This window comes from Lepisma saccharinum, chromosome 1 (assembly GCF_977018435.1).
Source record: "Lepisma saccharinum chromosome 1, izLepSacc3.1, whole genome shotgun sequence".
Classification (NCBI taxonomy): Eukaryota; Metazoa; Arthropoda; class Insecta; order Zygentoma; family Lepismatidae; genus Lepisma; species Lepisma saccharinum.
This window is the reverse complement of record NC_139229.1, coordinates 97,662,963-97,688,279: the sequence shown is the minus strand read 5'-3', so window position 1 is coordinate 97,688,279 and position 25,317 is coordinate 97,662,963. Positions and strand designations below refer to the sequence as shown.

The window sequence follows — 25,317 nt, the reverse complement described above, 5'->3', positions numbered from 1 at the left end:
CGTGACAAAACCACCACGTATGGAAGGCAAACCTGCATTTATTTTATATCGCACATTTACAGAGCCGTGCCTCCTGAAGTTATAAATATCCCAACTTCAATGATTCTTTTAGACATGCTATAGTTGAAAAAAATATGTTTAGATGCACCAAAAGTGCATCATTATCAGATTATGCATATAACGTGTTATTGGAATCAACATATTTGTGTAAATTTGGTGCTTCCCGATGGCGTAGTAATAACGTCGAGGTCTTGTAATGAAGGGTCCTCGCGTCGATACTCAACGGAGGCACAAAGTGGATCGGATCGCACTTTAAACTGTAGGTCGGTTCGCGATTTAGCCTATTTGTGAATCAAGTGGACTTAAAAAAAAAAAAAACAATATCAACCTTAAGAATATTAGAATCCACTAATTCAACCGCAGGTAAGTCAAATTTCACATATCCCTCTTCATCCTCGTTCATAGACTTCATGCAATACTCTTGTGTTGCATCCCAGCAGGTGCGAGAAATGTGAAGTTATTATTTCCTTGTAGTGCGTTATTTCTTTTCATAACAGTAAGGCTAAATTCTCGTTTTATCTGAACTTTTAAAAAATGTGCAAAATACGTCTCTATCTTTAAACAACCACCCTTTCTCATGTATGTGTAAAATAATCCCACTCTGTCTCAGAAAACCTCTTCCTAAGATCAAATGAAGGAAACAACTCTCAAGTCTCAACAACTATAAATTTTTGCTTAAATTTCCTATAATTTATACAAACAGTAGCACATATCACGTCCTTTGGTTCAACACTGTCAACAGCTAATGTTACTTTCCTCGTCCTAATAAATTTACTTCCAACCAGTGATGCCACCAGGGAAATATGACTGGGGGGGGGGGAAGGCTGGCAACAAAATATTGTGAGGGGGCAGTCACATTAAAACGCCCAAAAACACTACACATATATATACTTATATAATAATACTTATAATAATAATTATTATTATTATTATATTCATGTATGGTGTTTTGTGTTTGTCTTTTATTTAGAGTGGACGTTTACTGCCTAAATTTACTTCTTGATTACGAGTTTATCTCCACATGATTCGTTTTAATAAAGACATTAATTCTTTTCTATTGGTAAGTTGCGTTTCGTAATTTTATAATTCATTGTCTTTCTTGAGATGAAACTACTGATATAAATATTTAAGTTATAAGATAATAATATAAATGATGAAAATAATGCTTCGAAGAGTTTAATTTTCTTGCAAAATAAACGTGACGTTGGGAGAAATGAATCTTCTTAGGTATTAGAAACAATGTGAGGTACTTAGAGAAGTGCAGTTCTCCTGTAGGAGAATTCTGCTCTATGTGCTTTGGAGAACACATTGCGCACCTTTGGTACGTCCAGGACTTGACATTTCTTCTCAATGGCAAGAACAGCCAAATGAGGCAGTTTGCATCCAGCATCCTGTTTCGAGCAAGCCTTTTCAAAGATTTTAAGGACAACCATCTTTGTAACGCTGAAGAGTTTTGGGCAAAATTTGTGTTTCACCTTTCAGGGAAATGTTATCAGAGGATAAAAAATCAGACAAAGGTTACAGTTATCTCATAATTCAAGAAATATTCTGACCCTGGCATTACTTACTCTTACTCTACCACTCCAACGTATGTCTGTGCTACCCAATTACAGGCACCTATGGAGTTCGTGGGAAGAAGTTCTTCGATTTTGATATGTACGAGAAAGAGCGAACCTGCATCTAATGATTGAAGAGTGGTAAATTTTAATAAGCCTTCTTTTACCTGCCCGCGATATGTTTTGAATCGAATTTTAAGAGTATCGAAGAAATTCTCTTTGTTAAGGTTTCCTCGGGCTCATCATCTCGAAATTCAAGTCCCTGAATAGTAAGAAACCGCCATGAATCCACAACTGACATGTAGTGTCGGGTTTTCTTAGATCACCTTTGGTCCTGGGTTCGATACCCAGTTTCAAGCACTTTAAACTATAAGTCCAGTCCCGATTAGCCTTACTGTGCATAAAGTGGATTTAAAACACCAAATTAACCAACCAACCAAATCTTGAATCAACTTTGAATGTCTTTTAATAATTAGCTTTGTCACTAACGACCACGATTAGAATAATTTGCCCGTACTACACATGATATCTTGTGGTCCTGAAAATATTCGTGATGTTTTAAAACCATCCACATTCAACACTTTTTCCCAGTTCTTAAGACTGGTTAAAACTTAGGTTAATCTCGGCTATTACAGGACATAAATGAATGAGAAATCACCTATGCCCAGGTCGGCGCTCGAATCTTGGACGAAACAAATTAATATTTGTTAATCAAGTTGGTATTATAAGCAGGAAAGTGATATCATGCAGAATACACCACTTTGAAAAGGTGAAAATCGCCATACTCTTATAAATGAACTCTCTTATTATTCGATATTTAATTAACTTCAGTTGGGGGCCCGGGGGGGCGAAGTGTCTGACATGGGGCGTCCCCCTGCCCCCTCTGGCGTCGTCACTGCTTCCAACCCTCTAATAACTTCGCTTCTGATAGCCTCATCTTCGAAATGGAAGCTTGTGTGTCGGCGAATAATACAAATAACTTGTGTTCACTGTCCCTCTTTCATTCAAAGTCTGCCGTTTTCCTTTTCAGCTTTTCCTGCAAAACTCCCTGTCAGCAAGCAAAACAAATTACAGAATTTTTATTGCCCCTACCTTGCATTAACTTTCATTCCTACTTTAGGCCTGGATTTATGGCACTTACCCGCTACTGCAGGTCAACCTCGCCCTATGTTTGGTGTTTGCCCCCTGAAGCAACGGTGTCCATTGTTCAAAGCGAAACCCCTTTCAGTGGGGAACGGCGAAAAATAGTCTCGGAATACACCCTGGTCGTAAACAGGCTCCCGCCACCCTGACATTGGTGTCAGCTTCCCTCTGAAGTTTGATAAAACTACTTTGTGAAATTTGTTTAGTAACGATTGAAAATGTAGACAGTAGATACTACATGTATTTTGCTCATAAACTTGAAGGCTAAATTTACAGAATAAAAAGAACAGCTACAACATTCCTTCATCTGATTTACAGAAAGGCTAATCGGGACTGGACACACAGTTTAAAGTGGGATTCAAATCACAATGTGCCTTCACCGGGTATCGAACCCGGGACCCCTTGATTACAAGGCGACGACGCTACCATCGGGCAGTCCCCTCATAGAACAAAGTTTCCTTCTACGACGATTATACAGAACTTAGTGCACTTCCTTAATTTGAAATCTATTCTATATCAGCCTCAGTAATTCGTTATTACAATCCAAGGAATAGTATTCTCCTTAAATAAGAAGTAAAGAAATAAAAAAAGCATTGGAAATAATCTTCAAACGGACGTAAAAAAATCGAATCCAACCACCTGTAGAATGCCTGAGGGAAACAACAAGAATTTTCTCAACAAAGACATATCCGAAATTTCCATAACATTCTAATAATTTCGAAACCCGTACAAATAATCATGTGGTAAAATCTTTGTCGTGGTTCCCTGTTCCACTAAAATCACCAAATTACTTCTTTCCATATTTCCCGTAATTTCCCCTCCTCTTTAGCTCTCAGCTGTTCGGAGTGGGATAATGCAAGATTATTTGTCCCTAATTATCTCCTTCTCTTAGTCTTGCTAATATCTTGAACTCCTTAATAACTTTCCCAACAACTCCTTATCAATTTGTACTGCCATGTTTCCTACAATGCTTTTCCTACTTCCTAATAACAATCACTTCTGTACACCCTTTGATGTAAGAATTAAATAATAAAAATAAACCATATCCGTCGGTCCAACCTATAGAGCTGAGACTATTTTTACAAGATAAACCTCGGACGCAGACATTCCACAATCTTTTGGCCCCTCCTTCCACCTTCTCTACCTGCCCTTTTACTAGATGTTATTCAGAATTGTATTAGTATCTGGAGTACTATCGTAACATAAAGTTATTAACCTGGAATAAATTGAAAAACAAAAATGGGTAGTAACGCTGTGTTTCGAAAGAGTATTGAAAATAAGTTTAGGTATTCATTCATTACTCTCTCTAGAATAGTCTTCTTTTTACTTAATACACGCTTATCAACGTTTCTAATTGAAATACTTTATTCGAAGCAAACAAGTATTTGAAACTGATTAAAAATTTTGCTTTTATTTTTTCGAGACATTCGAGACGAGACGAGACTTTTCAAAAGCCGTCTCGTCTCGTGTCTCGTCTCGAAAACGAGACGAGAAAGGCATTCCGTCTCGTCCCGTCTCGAATTTCAAAAGGCTTGTCCCGTCTCGTGTACCGTCTCGTTTTCGAGACGAGACACGAGACGAGACGGGACATGTCCCGTCCCGTGAGCAACACTACTTGTAGTCAGGGAGTCGTAACGTACCCAATTTGCGTTACACGGTACGTTCCATTTTGTAGGAGGAAGAGTATGGTTCAGCTGCTGGTACCCATGGAACGTAACGAAATGCAATATGTTACAGACTGACGTTACAGAGAACGTAACAAAATGTATTATGGTAGATATTAACGTTATAAAGGAACGGAACGAAATGAGCACATTGGAACATAACGTAATATGCAATATGGTATATACTACCGTTACAAGGATACAAGGAACGTAGTAACGAAATGCATTGTGGTATATACTAGCGTTACAAAAAAACGTAACGAAATGCAACATGGTAGTAAATAACGGTACATAGGAACGTAATGAATGCAATCCTCCGTAACGGAACGAAGTGAAAGGCAATATGGTTAATTAACGTTACATAGGAATGTAACAAAATGTAAACCACTGTAGCGGAACGGAACAAAATGCAGTTGGGTACATACCATCTGCATAAGGAACGTAAATAAATTCAGTATGGTAGATGTTAACGTTACAAGGAAAGAACAATTCACAAATGTTTGCTAGTAACGTTATAGGTGCGTGACAAATATAATCTATTAAACATCAAGGAAGAAAAAGGAATAGCCCAAATCTCTTGCCATTCATTGGAACATTGCGAAAAATAACTCAGTATATTGTGTGGGATTAATGTTTCGTTAAAAATATGGTTGTTTGTAAATTAATGAATTTCCACCAGGGTTGTTAAAGGATCAGGAATTTTAAATCAATTCAATTCAGGTTCAGCAGGGAATATTAGCAAGCATAAATGGATCTGGACCGTAAAGAGCCTTTTTATGTTTAAGGTATTTAAATAAGTTCCAGGAACCTTTTTTCTGGATCAATTGAAATACGGCACAGGGTCCTTCGTTCCGGATCAATTTAAAGACGGTCTAAGTTCCATATTTGAAATGAAACAATACGCAACTTGGACCGAATTTACACTGTGATAGAACAGGTTCCGGTATTGTTGCGGAACCCAATAGAACCCATTAGTTGATGGGTTCGTGGACGTTTAAAAACCCTGATTTGAAAATTACATTTTTGGCTCGAAATTGAATAAACCTTCCATGTAGTGTAGAAATGAGTAGCCATAGGCGTGCGCACGAAGTCCAAAGGGGGGGTTAATGCCCCGCCCTAATCATGGACGTCTGCAGATATTTTCGACGGAGGGAGAAGCGAGGTATTTTTCCATGGGGCATATTACCCCGATAATAGTGTTGCCCCCTCAAGAAACACCACTTGAATTCGAAATTATCGCATTCCTGCATACCCATTATAATAATTAATGTAAATTACTATGACTGGAATCAAATTATACGTGTGAAATATATACTTTTAGCTGACATTCGTTTTCTAAAGGAGAGAGGTGGCCATCCGCACCCCCCTTTCAGATTTCCATGCCCCTATATTATTATACTTTAATCCAGAAATTTAGGGGAGAGGAATTTTATCGCCGGTTATTAAACTATATTATGCTCTTGAAGAAAATGAAGTATTTTTAAGCCAATGAAAGTTCACAAAACAACTACGGCTAAAGAAGGTGCAGTGGCGTAACCACAGGGGGGGGGGGAGATTGGGCCTCAACCTTGGACGGAAATCAATTCTAAGGGGTAAGGTTGCAAACATTGAACTATGGAAAGAAAGGTTGCAGAATCTAAGAGTTGCAGGACAAAACGATACTAAAGACGGATTTAGTTTTCACGTCTTTCGTGCATTATTTCTTCCAGACGGTCAAGAGCATCTGCAAGGAGGCACAGAAGGGCAATTGCCCCCTTTCGATTTATATCTTTATACAAATGTAAATAAAGTTATATAAAATTGTCTAGCTCGTTTCGCTCGCAATATCTGCTTTTCTTACAGTCTTGTCAATTTCAAACCCTTAGCTATAGTGGAACCATGAGCAAAACAACCTGCGCAGACCCACGACTCCTGTACACCATACTCCCGCTTGTAGGGGAGGGGGAGAGTGGACCATGCTTCCTTATGGCCCGAGGTGGAGGGAAGAAGGGAAAGCTGCGCGGGGACTTTTCGTCCCAAGGTTTTTTTCCTTGTGGTCGATGTATAGGGGACGGCGGCAGTCAGCCCTGGACGCCGAACGATGTAAATAGAAAAAAAAATGTAAAAGAGAATGTCATGGGCCTCCATGATTTTTTTGCGCCATATTAAATCAATATTGTTTTCAGTTTGCAAAAATTTGGATCTAAAAGTTTTCTTGATCGCTTCGCTAGCAATTTATTTTCTGTAATGCATTGTAAATTACCAGAGGGACAGACGGGATCAAATGAAATGTACTTCCGTTTTCCTACCAACTCAGAAGCGAGTTGGAAACTCTTCATTGCTCCTGTATAGATAAGAAAGTGGGGGAGGGCAATAGCAGACAAGGCCAGCACGCAAACTTGTTTCCGGCAAAGCGTCTTGTTGGAGTCTTGGCAGTTTGTGGAAGGATTTTGTGTTCCTCCCCCACCCCAACCCCGCCTTTCTCTCTCTCCTTGAGTTTGTGTTTGTGTGTGTGTGTGTGTGTGTGCGCGCGCCGACTCCTGTTTCATTTTAAGTTTGACGTATTTTTATTGCATCGACTAATTGCTGTCATGACTGGAAATGAAACAGGTTAGCAATGGAGACATAATGAGGGATCAAAAATACAAAAATTCCGGGCATGAGTACTTAGTAGTAGTAAAGGTAAGGTAAAGTTCGTCGTGCGTATAGAACCGTGCCATGAAGGCACATTTAAGGGTTTGTGGCAGTAGGGTGTCGCATATTCTCGAGTTCGGACATTTTGGAGGTCATATGACCAGCACCACGCTCCAGCCGTCTTTACTCCCCAAGGATGTAGAAGAAACGAGAAAATAAAAATGTTTTACATTCTGCGTATGTGACAAGTAATTTTTTGGATATTGTCTTTGAAGTATCTGTTAACATCCTAACCCGCAATTTTGTTTAAGGATAAAACTGGTTGAAGGCCGCGAGTGTTCCTGAGAAGTAATGAACATATCACAGAACGCGCAATAGTTTAGCTCGCGTTTTTCTGAAAAAAAGAAAGAATGATATACAAATCAATTCTACGAATGCTTACGTCATTGTGACCATGGAGTGCATTTTGCACACTAACGAGGATCTGGCGTCATGACATAAGGTCAGTATAATGGTCTGTGGGGTTTGGACTGTGTCCTATCCATTTACGTTTGTAGTTGTCCTTTCACAAATTTCATCTTAACACACCTTTCATACTTATCTTTGTGATTACCCAAAAGTGGAAGAAAAGCGAAATAAAATAAATAAACACATCGATTATTGTGTCCCTGCGTTTTTCAATCTTTCTTCATGACCGAAAATTTATGTTTCACTGATGTAATGCATCACTTTAATCATGTGAATTATTTTCCGTCATCGTTGTGTGCTTAATCATTCCTTAAAGCATAGACTCTAATGCTGTTGTCCTTAGTGTAATTGATCTTATTGTGTGGAAGTTTTGATGTGGACAAAATAATGGTGAAGAATAAATCTCAATTGATTGTTCGAAATTTAAAATATAATAACTCCGAGGTGACGCATATTAACTGTTCTTAGTTCGATGTCAAAGAACGATTTCTCCTATACATTAAGAAGGATTCCGGCCTCCGTGGTAGAGTGGTTAGCACAGCTTGCTTAAACACCGGCTTTGGCATTGTGTTCATTCGGTGTTCATTGTGAGTGTCCCTTCATTAATTTCATCATTTCATCGACCATCCTCATCGTCGCGTTTAGCCAAAAGTGGCACAAGAAGCGAATTAAAATAAAGCAAATCAATCAATCAATCGATCATAGGGTCTCCGGTTTCATAGAGCAGTATGCAAAGCACTTCGTCATGGATGCCCTCAAAATTCAAATAATAATTTGCAACAGAAAACCTGATATTATAGTATTTTAATAGTTTAGGCATATTAACAATTCACGTCAACCAACAATAAACAATTTATTGATTGATTTTCTTTTATTATACTTCGCTTTTTGTGCCACTTTTGGCTAATTTGCAAAGATCAAACATTCATGGCCAGGCCAGGATTCGAACCCGGAACCCCTGGTTCTGAGATTTCGGCCTGTGTATGGGGTTGGTGGCCATCCACCGTCGTGAGGAAATTGAGGAGCTACAAATTAGTAGCGTGACGCGGCCATGGAAACCTGCAAAGACTGAAGACCACAGATTAGCTGAAGACTTGTCTTGTTAACCACGCGTCACCCCATAATTCCAACCTCGGCAGGTGGAAGTGAAGCCGGCAGTCGGTAGGTAGGACGTGGCCCTCACGGACCGTTGCGTCACGGGTTATTATTATTATTATCATCATCTTCAATCAAATAAAGCTTTATCGTTATATATTACCGTATTTCATCGCATAATCGTCGCACCCTGTTTTTCAATCCAAAGAGAGAGAGGAGGGGGGGAAGGCAGAACACAAAATCCTTCCACAAACTGCCAAGACTCCAACATAAAGCTTGCTGGAAACAAGTTTCCGTGGTGGCCTTGTCTGCTACTGCCCTCCCCCACTTTCTTATCTATACAGGAGCAATGAAGAGTTTCCAACTCGCTTCTGAGTTGGTAGGAAAACGGAAGTACATTTCATTTTATCCCGTCTGTAAAGCAGTCCCAATGTCTGCTCCAAGTTGCACAGCTGCTTTCAGAGCCCTTGGTTTGAGAAGGGGGTGGGGGTGAGGAAAGGGTCTTGATTTTTCATACCGAAGCTCCTTCATTTCTTTCTCCCATTTATCTTGGTTGAATTTTCTGAGATACGGAATTTACCTCATTTTGCTTTTCATTACGTTTTATTGCGTTACCCACGGTACGCTTACATGTACTTAACATTTTCAATTTCCTTGCACGTACCGACACCCTTTGGTTAGATACGGCAAATATAAATAGCTGTCGTTCGTCAAATGTTGTTTTTTTGTTTTGTTACCCATTTTTCTCGTACTTCAGTCAGGGATCAATGCAGTTACTCATAACAGATGTAGTCAGGAAGTAGCATGAATTGTTCTTTCCCCGCATTGTAGTTGACCGGTAAAAAACTATGTAACAGTAACAGAAGGCTTTCAAGATTTGTCTGAATATTAAAGTGATCTTTTTTTTCACACCCAAATATAAATAACTAATTTCAGATTTGAAAACGTAACAGGGGTGTAAGGGGTGACCTTCCACGCAGTACATACACCCGATCGTCAAAATCAGTTCCACGTAGTACACCCTGGGCTGCCTTTTGCTGACTAACAAGTCTCTGGCGACTGGCCAGTATAATTCTGTATGTTCTCCTGCTTTTTGTCATGTGTGCTGAGTGCCCCTTTACAGCCTCAGCTTTTAACCTAAGTCAAAATATTTAGATATTTCAGTTATGCGACCTTACAGTTATGTTATTTGTTGTGGTAAGGGGCTGGACCCAGTATAACGTGGCGGGTGCAAAATAGCCTAAGTGCTGAAACACCCAAAATTAAAAAAAAAAAGAAAAACGTAACAGGGAATATAGCTTTAATAAATGCGTATAAATATTTCACAATGGATTATATTTATGTACATGTTGTTAATTGTGAAATATTGTGAAGAAATGAAACAAAATGCTACGTTTCGGTTACTAATGTGAGCCACTGTATATGTAATGTTTTTATTTCATTAACAATGTACAATGGTCAAATACAACTTTGCAGACCTCCGTGGCGGAGCGGTTAGCACATCGCAATACGACGCCACAGGTCCCGAGTTCGTATCCCAGCCTATGCATCATTTTCATTTTTCTTTGTGATGTCCTTTCGTCAATTTTGTAATTTCATCACCCATCCTCGTCTTCGCGATTAGCCAAAAGTGGCAGAAAACCAAAGTTAAATATAACAAATCAAAATCAAACATTACTTGGCATGACAAGAATGGATAGGTTATTTTGAAGCTGCTGTTATTAAAAGCAAATTTTATGTAGCTTTCCTAGACAGAAGTTTCAAACACAGAAACTGATTGATTGGATAACGCCTGTGGATTCCTACTCGAGCAGAAAATGTATATGTTTCCATTTATTACTTACAACAATAGCAGACTGATTTCCCGCTAAATCAAAGAAAACTTGCATTCACAGTTACAAATTGACGTGTTGAATGATTTCTCTCACTCCAATTCTGCTTAATCGAACAGCACACCACAACGTGGGTCATTAAATATTTGCAACTTACTCTCGAGTTCCTCAACTAAAAATAAATTGACTGCGAAACAAGACCTCGTCTGCGATAACTATATACCACGTTATATGAAGAGTATACGCAAGTTGAAATTCCATCTTAATAATTTGAATTCTTCTAGTAGCTACAAACATATTTTTTCATACATATTTTCTTAGCAAAATATGAAGTTCCTCACTTCAACAAGGACAGCATATACACAGTATTCCACAAGAGTTTTTAGTTCGAGCTAGTCGTAATATGAATATACACGTCACTTCATTACTTAGTTTAAAAAAAGTGCCAGGCAATGTGAATTCGACGGCATGCCTGAAATTATTTGCAGTATCTCATGTATCAAGGGTGCTTTTTAAGTAAAATGAAGGACACATACCACATGCTTGGGTCAATTGAGAGTAGTAGAAACGTAATTATACTGCATGTTGCAACTGAAACAGTATCCTCGAAGCCGAAGTCGTTGAGTGATCCACTCATAAACTCTCTACCAAACATTTCAAGTTCGAGTAGACACCTGGGCATGAGCGTTTTCTTTGGTAACCATCCCTTCATAGATTTAATATGATCATCATTAATGTTCATAGTCGCGATTATCTACAAGTGGCAGAAAAGCGATACAAGAACAATACAAAAGTAGAAGAAACAAAAGAGGATAAAAGGATGAACTTAGTTAATGATAGGAAGTTTTATAAAATTACTGTTTCTTGAAGAATCTTGTCCTTTGTTCCGATTGTATTTCTCAGTCACACGTTGCTCAATGTCCATGTCGACTGTCGTTCTTACATTCTTGAAAATTACTTTCATGTCTGCCTATGCTCTTCTTTCAAACGTGGTAGGCGCTCTGTCTGTTTCTACACCAAAAAGTTTAATTCATCTCCTGTCCAAAAAGGCACGAATTACTGAAAGTAATTTTCAAAATTGTAAGCAGATGAGGGCCCTTGTAAAATACGTGTACTGTCCTTTTATTCGCTTAGTTTTGAGAATCACTCTCCATACAATTGTTGCCTACTTCAGAGTCCAAAGGCCCTGTCTAGCTACAGACCAGTTGCGCAAACGCGGTTTCATTTGTTTCGTACACAAATTCCATCCTTTATACGTATTTTCTACTTGCTAAAAGCAGCGGCGGCTCAAGGGGGAGAGCCGCCGTGCCATGGCACTACCCTCAGAAGAAATGCATACCTAGCCCCTAGCCCAAGTATTGTTAAATTAATACATTGATAGTTTACAGACAATGAGATTCGAATCTTTCAATCGGTCAAGCTGACGTGACGACCGCCCCAACCACAGACTAGATATGGACCGCCCCAACCTCCTCACTGCATCGCCAGCTGTTTCGTATCCTCGGCGAGGCAGCGGTCGGCGCCACCCAAGAGCTGGCCTAACCAAGTTGAAACGCGTGCAGAGGGTTGGTGAAGTCTCAGCGAGTAACCTTTGCACCATAAGCCGGGAAGAAGGTGGCAGGGGGTGGTGTTAGCCAATGGGGTTAGCCCATAAGACACCAGCCGTGCCCGTTTAGCACAGCGAGGGAACTTTCTCAGTGTTGACACCGTTGCCATCTTCAGAGATAAGTCGCTAAATACGACGGATTTGTACGACCCGTTGGGGAAGCAATTCGTGAAAAAGGTACTATCTACTTTTCTGCCAACATTTGGAGAAACGAACCTAGTATTTTTCCGAAGTTAAATGAACATTTTGATAATAGATAGATGCGCCTAGAGGGCCATCCAGACTTTTTAAAAATATAAAAGTAAAAATTCCTTTGGCATTTCGACAATTTCTTTTTACATCAAATGTAGAATATTTTCAACGTCCAGTTGGAATACGTGTGCATGGGGGAGGAGAAGGTGAGAAGATTTGCTTTCCCTTCCTCTTGTAATTGTGTTTTTAGTGAAGTGTCCTGTAGTGTTTAAAGATAGGTTAGTGAGTGAAGATGAATCGTATTAGTGTGTTATTACTTAAACACACTGTTTTCCACGTTACCAAACAAGGATATACATCTTGGCCAGTGGGGCAACCTCAAGGAGGGGGGCCAAGGCATTGCGGAGGTTTTTTTTCTTCGATTTCTTGATCACGTTGACAGTACCCGCCGGCCGCCACTGGCTAAAAGTGCCTTTCATATCGCCTCAGGGCGTTGTCTACTCGGATGCTTCGTGATCGAAGGTCACGTGTACAAAGTTTCAGATTTTCCGATTTGCGTGGTGCTGCTGCTATCAGTTCGGTTCGCCTTCTCAAGGTCGCGCAGCAAGCAATTATTTTTCGTCTTCCGATAGGAAAAAGCTTGCCTCTCGCTTATGTGGACGAACGCGTGGCACGGATGACTTTTTGGCTCGACCATGGTTGGTCCTTTATGTTTCGTCCTTCAGCATTTTAATCTAAGAACGAATCATTCTCATCGAAAAACATAATGTATTTTTTTTAATTGATGTAACACATGTAAACCGAGAGCGAGAGATAGATAGATAGATAGATAGAAACGTTTTCCTTCAACAAACGTTTGTTTTCCTATTGTATAAAGTGAACGCACATGTTAAAATTCATCTTGCATAGATATTCAAATTAGAACAAATTCACGTAAAGTGATTAAGTATGCAGAAAAGAAATATATTTGTGATAAATACATAGTTAGTCAGTAAATTCCGATAACCAGAATTCTGTCACGCCGAATGAAACGTTTTGTTTTACAATTTAATGTTTTCACTGACATCCAAAACGAAAATACGTATTATAACTTAATGACTTTCAAGGTGTCAAAATATTGTAATGTTACTATGCTGCCGATCACAATTATGAGAACGCTACGGGTCCCGGGTCCGAATCCCGGCCTGGGCGTGGATGTTTGTGAGTGTGCATTCATCAATTTCATATTGTTATCACCAATCTCCATCTTCGAGAATTAGCCAAAAGTGGCAAAAAAAAAGCGAAGTCAAATAAAGCATATCAAAATCAAACAATTATGAGACTTCTTCGAAAACGCCTTCGATAACGGTATTTGCTATTCGTAACGGATATGTGTATCACTTTTTCGAAACAGACTTTTGTGGAGGAAAAGAACTGTAACGTTACAAAAGTAACGAGCACAATTATACGAGAGACCTATGTTATTCTCTCCGGAACACGGCATCGGACACGGTATTGCACATCGGAACGTCTGTATGATACCAGCTATAAATAACGTTGTTGCTTTGAAAAAAGGAGTGTAACGTTTTTTCAGTAGTGACCTCAATTAAGTTACTGGTTAATTGTAACGTTACTATCACTTTCCACACACACTAAAGTTACTAGTCAATACGTGACGAACCTCTTTCTTACCCTGTAACGTTACTGGTTGCCGGCAATGGATGTAACGTTAAAGTGTCACGTGAAGACCTACTTCTTTAAAGATCAGTTATGGTTCGGTACCGTTATGCACACCTGTAACGTAATGTTCATATACCTGAGGTAACGTTTCTGTTCACGAAAAAAGTTATTCTGTTTCTGGTTGTAACGTAACGGAAACCGTAATTGAAAATACCGTTCCATTTCGTTACGTTACGACTCCCTGCTTGTAGTTATTCATCTTCATTGTAGCGATTAACCAAAAGTGGGAAGAAATGTGATGTTAGAGATGATAATTAATAAATATAAATTATAATAAATTAACCATGCGTTCTCATCGTTGCGGTTAAACAAAGTGAACGGAAAAGCGACGTAAAAGTAGGCTAAATACAAAAATTTGCAATATATATATTAACTGAAGAAAACTGTCATTTACTACAGGAAATTGAAAAACTCACCGTACCTTTTTATACCGTATCACCTCTTATATTGCAGAAATTGGCGTGTAAACCAGTGTGTTCTAAAAGTATTATCTTAAAATTTGTGAAGAAAATATTATGACGAAAATAACTGTAATTCCAGAAAAGGCATTCCTATAATATTAAGTTCTTGCCAGTCAGAACTAACCTATGTATTCGCAATGAGCAAGGCTGTTCACGTGTTCAGCCATTGACTGTTACAAGGTTTGCTTTGTCACCCTAATGGGAAAACCCTCTACCGAGTGGCTGAATTATAGTAAATACCACTATACTGCTAGGGCATAATTCATCTCCAAGAAATGGAGCACAGATTTTTGCACTGGAAGTTGTAAGATACTTGTTTTACACAGTAGCAAGTGAATTTTCTGTCGCTTCCGCGGCTCATGCTAAGTTGTCGGGACGAGCTGAAGCCCCGCCTGCACGCATTTCTAAGTGATGACGTCAGAGGACCTCCTGTCTGTGGAGAGGACGTTTTCAAATCCGTGACGTAGTAGGTGAATTTCAGCGGTGTTTGAAGGCGTGTTTCTCGAGAACCGAAACAAATATCGCCGAGATATTTTGCACATCTCATGTTTGTGTCATTATCTGTAAAATGAATGGATTTAAAACGTTTTTCATGTCAAAGTGGAAAGTGCAAAACCAGTCTAGCAGCCATCATTTCCAGCGCCAACTAGGGCATTCCTACTGGAAATCCAGTTCAATGTGATTCGGCTAAAGGCGTTAAATTCAATCTATGTCACATCGATCACCAAATGAAGTCCCAGAGGTACTTTTTTTTATCATGTAGACTGCTGATAATGCGTAGTAGTTTATTCATTTTAATTATCTGTCTAGTCTATTCTTCTTAACTTGCGTAAATCCTATCTTATCGTGTACAGTGAAGGAATAAGCACTAAGGGGAAGAACCAATCCACAAATACGAGGAAATATGAACTTTATCACATCCATCATAATTCAGCTCTTAAAGTTAGCTTTTTTTATTATTATTTGCAACGTGACTTTCTCCAGGAAACCATAAAATTACAGTCTGTATGGAAACTCGAACTCTGAAAGTTTGTTGTGTTGTTTTCGTTTACACTCGAAACGTTAATTTAATGTAGTTTCTATTTGCTTTTGGTTACCTCTGTTCCAAATTTGGATTAACCACTCTCTCTCTTTGGCGAGAGGGGGGGGGGGGGGGGAGCGGGCAGATGACAAATGGCTTTGCCAGAACCGTATTATTAACATTCACGTATACAGGACGTACTTGCAGCTGTACTGTGTTTTCTTTAGAAGTCATATTTAATGAATAGAAAACAATATGTTTCGAATAAAGGCCACACACCCAGCGAATTTCTAGTACGTTCCGGAGTACCTCAAGGGTCCAACATAGGACCTCTTCTCTTTCTTCTATTAATCAACGACTTACCAGAACGTTTGATTAATTCTAGAAAACTGTTATTTGCAGACGACCTGAAATTCTTTCAAAGAATAAAAAATATTGAAGACTGTGTGTGCCTACAACAAGACATAAATAGGTTGAGTGCGTGGTGCTTGCGCGACGGTCTTTCTCTTAATGCAGCAAAATGCTATTCCGTTACTTATTCTAAACAAAGAACGATCTTAAATTTTCAATATAAACTTAATAATACCAATCTAAAAAAATCTGAAACAGCAAAGGACCTAGGAATATATTTTGACTCTAAGCTAACTTTCACTCACCATATTAACAAAGTAATAGGCAACGCTTACAAACTTATCGGGTTCATTATTAGAATGGGCAGAGACTTTCGAGACACCCAAACACTAAAGGTATTATATTACTCATTAGTGCGTTCAAAACTTGAATTCGGGTCTGTTGTATGGAACACTGACAGTATAGTGCAGACTACAAAAATAGAGCGAGTACAATCAAAGATGTTACGTTATATGAAGTATAAACTTGAAGGCACTTATCCCAAATTTGATTCGTACAGTAATCTAATAGAGGAGCTCCGAATGCACAGGCTTGACGATCGAAGGACAGTGCGCGACCTGCTGCTGCTCTGGAAAATATATAAAGGAAAACTTCGCTCTCCTCTTTGGATCTCACAATTTAAATTACGCGTTCCTAACAATAAGACGCGACCCAATCATCAAACCATTTTTGTGAATAGAACGCGAACAAACATTGTCAAGAAATCCCCCATCTGGAGAATGAGTATTCTCTACAATGCCTTAGAAAAGCGTAACAAAAATATTGATTTGTTCTCTATGCCATATATACAATTTAAAAACTGTGTAATGAAAACAATATCAAATAACAGTCACTGAAGCATGTATGAAAACCTGTATCTCTGAACTCTCTAACTGGGCGCCAGCCTGTTGAGTTCATTATTGAAAATAAATAAATAAAATAAATAAATAAATAAAATAAGCAGCTGTGCAATTTCTTCACATCTTCATTTCAAGGGTGAAACGAATTCTGCCGAAAAGCTACGAAGTCAGTTGCTCTACAACAGAGACACGTTCGAAGCTTGCACCCGTATGCTATAGGCCTTGTCCAGTCTCACGACGGGCGCTCTACATGCTGACAAGGGAAGTGGGGAACGGGAAAGCGACCATTCTAGCACGATAAGAAACGCAGCAGCCTGTAGAACGAGGTCCGCGTAGTACTTCCTCCCGCCATGTCGTATCTCTCGGCGCCACCGCTGTTGTCTGGTTGGTCTGTGGCGTATTCCCCGCTCCCCACTTCCTTTGCCAGCATGTAGAGCGCCCGCCGTAATAGTAGACAAGAGCTATAACAACCTGGCTGTTTTTTGCATTAGCTGAACAAATCGAAGATGTTTTTCTAAAGTGGGATGGTGCTGAAATGAGACAAGTAAGTGTCGTCTCGAAGTTCAAAACGAGAATTAGACCACGTCCTACGAGATTTGTCGAGACAAGACAGAACATAAGATTTGGGCAACATTTAACTTGAACCAAAATGGCTTTAATATGCCACTTGTTTAGACTTACCAGTAAGGTAAATACCTGATTTGCATCAATATCATCTATATGCTGTAGAAATTTGTGCGTGACACTGTAGTCACAAGTATTACTAAGCAGTGCCTTAGTAGAGGAGGAAATTCACTATTTGAAAACATGTATCTAATGTCTGATTAAAAATTATTGATACTCGAATTTGGACTCCAATTAAAAATTAATCACTAGACCTACATAAAAAGGAATTACATCAAAATTTAGCTTATTCAATTCTGCGTTAATCTATGCTATCCAATTTTGCTTCCGAGTATGCCTGCTATTTTTCATCGTCGTGAGCACAAAAAAGTCCCGTTTTTTTTAGTCTTGCAAACTATCGCTCACTTTGAAATTCTATAAATATAAAACCGGTGGTACGATCGTGATGAAATTGTAATACGTGCAGCCAAAAACATTTTCTTCATTTTATGATTTTAAAGATTTGTCAAAAAAAAAACGTTATCACCAATTTTGCGAAACAACTTTCTCTTAGTATTGGGTAGTCCTGCAAATACAATATTGGTTTTGTTTAGAGTTCCTTGCATCTGTTTATAAAATTCATTATCATTGTCAATTTACATTGCGAAACCTATTTTATACAGATTTTTATTCAACGGAGTAAAGATACGTGGAACACAGTGATGTCCGTTGAACAGTGGAAACTGCGGGCTGTCACTGCGAGTCAGTGTTTTTTTTTAAAAAAAAAAATTGGAGTTCAAACTCGAGTATCCATGATTTTTAATCCGACATCAAATTATATTGCGTAGGGGAAAACTGCAGTAAAAGAGGGGGAGGGGAGGAAAGCAGTAGAATTCGAGCTCTCATGTAACCATGATAGCCTTATTCAATGCTCGTACCAGAAAATGCTTGCTTAATATTTGGAGGCCCCCTTCCTCTTCAAGAGCAAGGAACCGACAGCCCCGCGTAGTGAACTCTGTACCCACGTTGTTACGTGGAAGAGGTAGATTGTCCCGCTCTTATGGAGACTGCAATCTTCAAACAAATTTAGAAAAAATCGTTTCTGGGTCTACAGGAAAACGGTGTTAGAAATACATACCTATAATTTATCGACCTCATGGATCAGGCGACAAATTACAGCTTATATCTAGACACTTTGTGATGATAAGCACGTAGACATAAAGAGAAGATGACTTTTATCGCAATCCTTAACAATGTGTTATCTCGGGATTTCACAGCATTGCTGGGTTTTACGCTGCTCTTTGCCTGATGTAACTTTTAAATAACTTTCGCATACAGTGGGCGTGTCTGTATACGTCATAACTGAGAAATAATGAAAGAAAGTTATCGTGAAGAGACATATGAAAGTTCAAAATACAAGGCGTTATCAATGTTGATACACTAATTTTGTGTTCAATTAAAAATAATGCAAAGTAATCGCCATGGTGAAGAGGCCAATGAGAACAGTTTAAACAAATGAGACGCGAATAATACCAAACTCTTCGAGACATGTAGAGACGAGACAGATTTGCTCTCGAAAGTCTCTTCTTGATTTTAGTGAATCAGAATCTAAAGTTTTTGAAAGTTTCGCCTAAATTAAAAGTACTTTAGTATGCGACTTATTTGGACATACACATAGCATGACAATCTGATTAGATATCTTATACGTGTTGTAATTACAAAGTAAAAAGGAATAACTGACGGGTTTCAGAAATATACTTTCTTCCGAACCGCCAATATTTGTGGTTTGTGCTGAGGTAGGATAGACAAAGGCCGTCACACCCTGTCACGGACATTGTCGCACAAAAATAAGCACCCAGAACTATTTTGCTAAATAAGTGTTAAATTTGCGAAATCATAAAAATTACTGATTGCTTTAGTCCGAGGAGGTTAACAAAAAGTACCATTAACTTGTAAATTTTAATAAACCTGCAACTTTGGGGGGCAAATGCCCCTTGCCCCCGCCAAGTTACGCCTATGAGAATAGTCCAGAGCGGAATGGTTAATCTTACCCAGATGGAAGGGTGGTGTTGCTGCGGCCAATGACGTGCCCAAGGGCGGGTTGGTGGAAGACATAACTTCCCTTTGGCCCAGTATTTCTAAAAAAGGTAGGAAAGATGGCAAAATTAGGGCTGATTACTAAAAAAAAAAGTATACGTAATCCATTTTTTTTCGACAATCCTGGATACGCCACTGCCGCGGCAATAAACCTTTCCTGGCAGAATTGAGAGAGTTTGTACACCCAACGGCGAAAGAAATAGTAGCCAAATTGTCCATCACCATTTTCATTCAGTCCGTTTTCCACAATGTGATTGATGATCATGAATTGAAGTAAAAACGTCAATAGGCAGAGGACAACATCTGCTTTGTATCAACAGAAATTCATTCCTTAAAACAAAACAGGGTGTGGAATAATCAGTAATGAAAATAGTGGTGGACAATTCGCCTACTATTATCTTTGCCGTTGACTGTACATGTGAATGTGCGTTGTTTTCATGGTATCATGTATCAACATATTTTACGTTCTTACTACGCTTCCATGAAAAATATAAGCAAAAGATCAAATTTTTGTCTTTATCCTAGAAGTGCACAATGGATTGAGATGACATGCATATCGCATATCTAATCTATCAACGTTTATAAGGATAAGGAAACTTCGTAGGTTATGAAGGATTAGAATCTATTCATTCCTTCAAAGTATATGGCATTATCTCGCCATATAATGGCTAAAGTATTCTGTAATCTGCTTACATATCTTAATGGGTTGTATTTGTCTGGTTTTGAGACATTTTCTAACCCGTCAGAGTAAATTTCGTTGATGAAACTGATTGTGGAATTTACGATAAACAAAATACACACAGGTGGAATCATTATTCCATAGAAATGGGCTATCATTCAGTAGCATATCTAAGTTCTTAAGTTCAGTGAACAGATAGGCTAATCGGGACTGGACCTACAGTTGAAAGCGAGATTCGAACCACTATTTGCCCCCACTGGGTAATGAACCCGGAGTCTCTAAATTACAAGGCGACGACGTTACTAATACGCTATCGGGGAGGCCCCGTGGCACATCCAAGTTATGATCAGCGTGGCACATTTGCTCATATGCAACGTCATTACTACTACGTCATGGATTACGTCACGATATTAGTATTGCAGTCGCAGATAGCTTTCTCCACAAACGCTATAAATATTACATTCAAACTAAGTCAATTTTTCGTCTATTTCTGAATGTAGTTTTAAAACTTTCTCCACAAACGCTATAAATATTACGTCAATACTACGTCTATTATTCATTTGCAACTCTCATGCTGATGATTATGTTGTCATCCATGGCCTACTCTCTGCTCAGGCCTTGTGTGTAAAATGTTGAACATGGGCGCCACTGAGTAATTTCCATCAACCCATTTGATGCAATTTTTTACTTATTTTTATTGTAAGCAATGTTCAGCCGTGTCGGGTTAGATCCCCCGAGATGAATGATGGGGATTACTCCCACAAGGCTCCTACATATGTGGTTCTGCGACTCACCCAGCTTCCGAGATCAAGAACGCGTGGAGCCTTACCTCCACCCCTCTGTCCTGCGACGCCAAGGATCCCGGGTTCGAATCCCGCTCGGGCTTGGTTGTTTGTGAATGTCCATTCATCAATTTCATCACTCATCCCCATCTTCACAAATTAGCCAAGAGGCACAAAACGCGAAGTAAAATAAACTCAATCAATCAATCCACCCCTCTGTCTGCCTTCATAGCACGGTGCAATGCAATGAGGTCATTTTTCGTCGTGATTAACCCGAAAGGTTGAAAAGCGACGTAAAATAACCGAAATAGAAACAGAAGACAGCTTGAAGATTTTCTAAACCTGAAGAGTTCTCATCTTATTTCAACACTGTGTAAACCGCCTCAGTTCGCAGCGAAAGTTCCAGGTTCGAATTCCGGCCAGTGGGTGTTCCTTTCTGAGTGCCCCTTCATCCACTTCAGCATACAATTTCATTCCATCGTTGCGAGTAGCACAAAATGCCAGATACGAAATATGGGGCATTGTATAAAAACATCATGAAATTCAGAAGTTTTCCATGGTCTTCCATGTCTTTCATGAAAAGAAAATATATTGGATCGGATCAAAGGCGTAGCTAGAACTTTATATTTGGGTGTGCACAAAGGAAAAAAAACGAGGTCTTGTACATTTTTAATAGCATATTTTGCAACACAATCACTTGGCTCTTTAACTGCACTGATGTTTGTAAAGGAATATAAATTCACTAAATGACAGTGTTGAAAATTTCTGATTATATGTAGTACAACAAAATCAAATTGCATATAAATTACACACACACAAAATGTTCTTAAATGTTACAAACAAATACATCAAAATACACGTCATCTATAACAAGAGACGTCTGTCAAAAGGTACAATATTCTTAAACTCATCAATAACTTCATTTACATCAATAGACTAAGCTTTTTCCTGTTCCACAAATAGCAAGAGCAGGGCTTCCAAGGAGAAAGAAAAAATGAAAGGAAGAAACAATCTATCCTGCTTCTGAGTTGCTCTTCATTCAGTTTTAACTTGGGTAAGCTTGGAGAAAGCTCTCTCTCTCACACGTGCAGCTTGAGACAGGTATAGAAGGAAAGCGCTGCAATACAGAGTAGAATGCAGTACCGTAAATATCTTCTTTCTCCAATGACATCGAAAATCTATAGACACTCGTTTCATCAGCGATATGGCCGCGGTGGCTCAGTCGGTAACGCGTCAGACTACCATGCTCAAGGTCCCGGGTTCGATCCCCGGCCGGGAACTTTTCTAACGTTGGAAGCGGCCCCGGCGCCCACCCAGCGTCGAATAACATGGGTACCTGGGGGAAACCCTGGGGGGTAAAGGCGGTCAGGGGCGTGGTGCTGATCACATCCCCCCAATCACGACCGGATCAAGAAAGTGTGGGGCGTTACCCCCACACCCCCTATACGCCTTTATGGCGTGGTGCTAAGCACAGGGGAAAACTTTACCTTTTTTCATCAGCGATAATGCACACATTTGTACCAGGTAATGACATTTTCAACTTCTTACAAACTGCCGCTTATTTTCTCTTATTGAAATATCTGTCTTTAATTCTCTTTGATAAAGCAGCCCATTAGGGTGTACCTAGGCACACCCGGCACATCCCGTAGCTACGCCTATGGATCGGACTCCTTCAGACCCCAGCATGGGGGACACTGGCGTACCCAGGACTTTGTTTCGGGAGGGGCTGGAATTACAAAGGTGGATAGTAATTACATAGCTGCTTTCTAGGAGCAGCATATACAATATGTTCCACTCTAAAAAATAACAATCAGGGCTCATTTTAAGGAAGATATGCATTTACTACTTTGGTTTTTGCCCAGTTTTTCACTGCTTTTATTTGAAAATTTCGATTTTCTCACAATTTCGGAGGGGGTTGTAGCCCCACCAGCCCCCCTCCCTCTGCGTACGCCAGTGGGGGAAGAGGGAGTCTGGATGCACCCACTGCCGTCGTTAAACACGCATAAAGTGAAAATTGAAATATACTTCGTCGGGCATTGAGGTTTAACTATTTTACGTTTCGTTTGAAACATGAGAAACTATTGTGGTCAAAATATGTATTTTTGTGTGGCATGTATGTTAAATGTGACTTCCTCCCGCGGCAGAGTGGTTAACGCAACGCGCTACGATGCAAGGGGCCCAGGGTTCGAATCCCGTCCTGGCCATGGGTGTCTTTCACAAACTTCCATTATATCATCACTCATCCTCATCGTCGCGATTAGCCAAAATTGGCAAAAACACGACGCTAAATAACATATCAAAGCAAGGAGAAAAATCCCCCTCTGCCTCCCCACTCATTTTTTATATCGCTGTGGCAATGGTGACGCCAGGGGGGTGCGAAGGGGTGCTAGCGCACCCCCTTTTCAAAACGAATTTTCAATCGAAAATACTGTTAACTATTCAGAGGAAAAAGTTTGGAATAAACAAAAATAAGTTTCTAGCAATCTAACATTTGTTTAAATAGCCAACAAACAGATGATTATTCACCGGTAGTAAAGGTTTTTTGGTAATCGCCCACATGTGCATATAGTTACCAAAGAATTTGCTCAAAATTACCAACTGTAGTAAATGGTACTATTTTTTGTTTACAGTTATCAAATACCTTAACCAAACGTGCCTTGTTAATTCAACCAAATGAGTTTTCTCTGTGTTGCAGTTATATTTTGTTGTGACTTAAGAAAATCATATCGTGATGAGCGTAAAATAGTAAGTAGGTATTGAAGAGAGACCACAATTATTGTATACTACAGGCAAGCTATTGATACTATAAAAAAAGATACTCAAAGGGAAGCCACATTTACTTCCTTGCACATGTTGTGGTCAAAGCAAGCAAGTAAAAATGAATCAACTCAATGGCATATTTTCATAGAAGTCCACTGAAAGTTGATTGGCATGCTTAATTTTGAACATCGCACCCCCTAAATTTCATTCCGCACTCCTAGATGGTTAATCCTGGCGCCGCCCCTGGACGTATACCTCCATTTATTCGGGAAAATGAATATGTTCATACGAGGTGTGGCTAGATTGATATTGCTGTCGACAAACGGCAAGCGCATCAAGCTCATGTCATGAGTGGGAGTGATGTGATCAGCATCACGCCCCTGACCGCCTTTACCCCCAGGTACCCATGTCATTCGACGCTGGGTGGGCGCCGGGGCCGCTTCCAACGTTAGAAAAGTTCCCGGATTTGAACCGGCCGGGGATCGAACCCGGGACCTTGAGCATGGTAGTCAGACGCGTTACCGACTGAGTCACTGCGGCCACACACACACACACCGTACATCTGTGCTCCGTCGGAAAAATGTTAAGTGTGAAAGTGGAACAGCGTATCAATGTGAAGTTTCTTATGAAACTCGGAAAATCCGCCACAGAAACTTATGGTTTGTTGAAGGAAGTGTACGGAGATGAGTGTTTATCACGCACGCAAGTGTTTGAGGGGTTTTAAAAGTTTAAAGAGGGACGAGAAGTGACCGCGGATGACTTGCGTCCTGGACGGCCTTGCACGTCAAAAACTAAATCAAACATGCAAATGTCGGTGATTTGATTCGAATTGGGTACCCGAAGGTCAAACTGTCAACCAACATTATTTCATTACGATGTTGACGACCCTTTATGAGCGAGTAAGACGATGATGACCTGATTTGTGGAAAAGCAAGTAATGGATTCTTCATCAGGAAAATGCTCCTGCCCACACGGCATTGTCAGTCAAAGTTTTTTGTGGCCAATCATGGGATCCCAGTGTTAGAACATCCACTCTATTCGCCGGATCTCGCTCCGTGCGACTTTTTTTTTTTTATTCCCAAAGGTCAAATTAGCACTGAAAGGAACCAGATTTACGATCGTAGGATATGTGAAAAGAAAAGCGACGGAGGCCATGAACATGGTTTCAGAAAATGATTTCCAGCACTGGAAGATTCGTATGGAGCGGTGTATCGATAGTACAGTGGAGTACTTTGAAGGGGATAATGTTCTTATTGTACAAAATAACCAATAAAAGATTTTGTAGCAACAGTCCGGTTTCTTTCTAGCCACACCTCGTATATGAAACTGGTGTATTTTACGCCATTGTATTCTTACCCCTACAAATTATTGAAGATTAACGACACATAAGCATTAAACGTAAATGGTTGGCATTTTATAAGTGCATATTGCAACACTGTAGATTTGTAAATCTAAAGCAAATTAACTGGAGGGTATTTGTAAATCAAGCACCAAATGGCAAAAAATTAGTATTTAAATTAGCCTACCACCATGATATAAACATTAATATTGGATATTTCCCCATTAATGCATACTCTTGAGACTTTCTTTTCATTACAGAAAATTGTTCAGGAGAGCATGTCCGCCAAGAAGCTCCGTTTCTATGCTATAAATACATTCTCTCCTCGACATAAATTTCAGAGGTTTTGAACAAACTATAGGGCACAGAATATGAAT

The 25,317-nt window shown here is 39.5% G+C and overlaps 1 protein-coding gene across 2 annotated transcripts in view; it reads right to left on the bottom strand.

Moving 5' to 3' along the window:
* LOC145998477 (trehalase-like) overlaps positions 1–25,317 on the bottom strand; it is a 47,858-nt gene that overhangs the window by 22,123 nt on the left and 418 nt on the right. The window contains exon 2 of one of the 2 annotated variants that reach the window (XM_083134892.1): positions 19,335–19,421. The exons of the other annotated variant lie outside the window; for it this stretch is intronic. Within the exon in view, the coding sequence (XP_082991018.1) occupies positions 19,335–19,421 (87 nt within the window). The remainder of the gene's footprint in view (positions 1–19,334; positions 19,422–25,317) is intronic. 2 annotated transcript variants of the gene reach the window in all.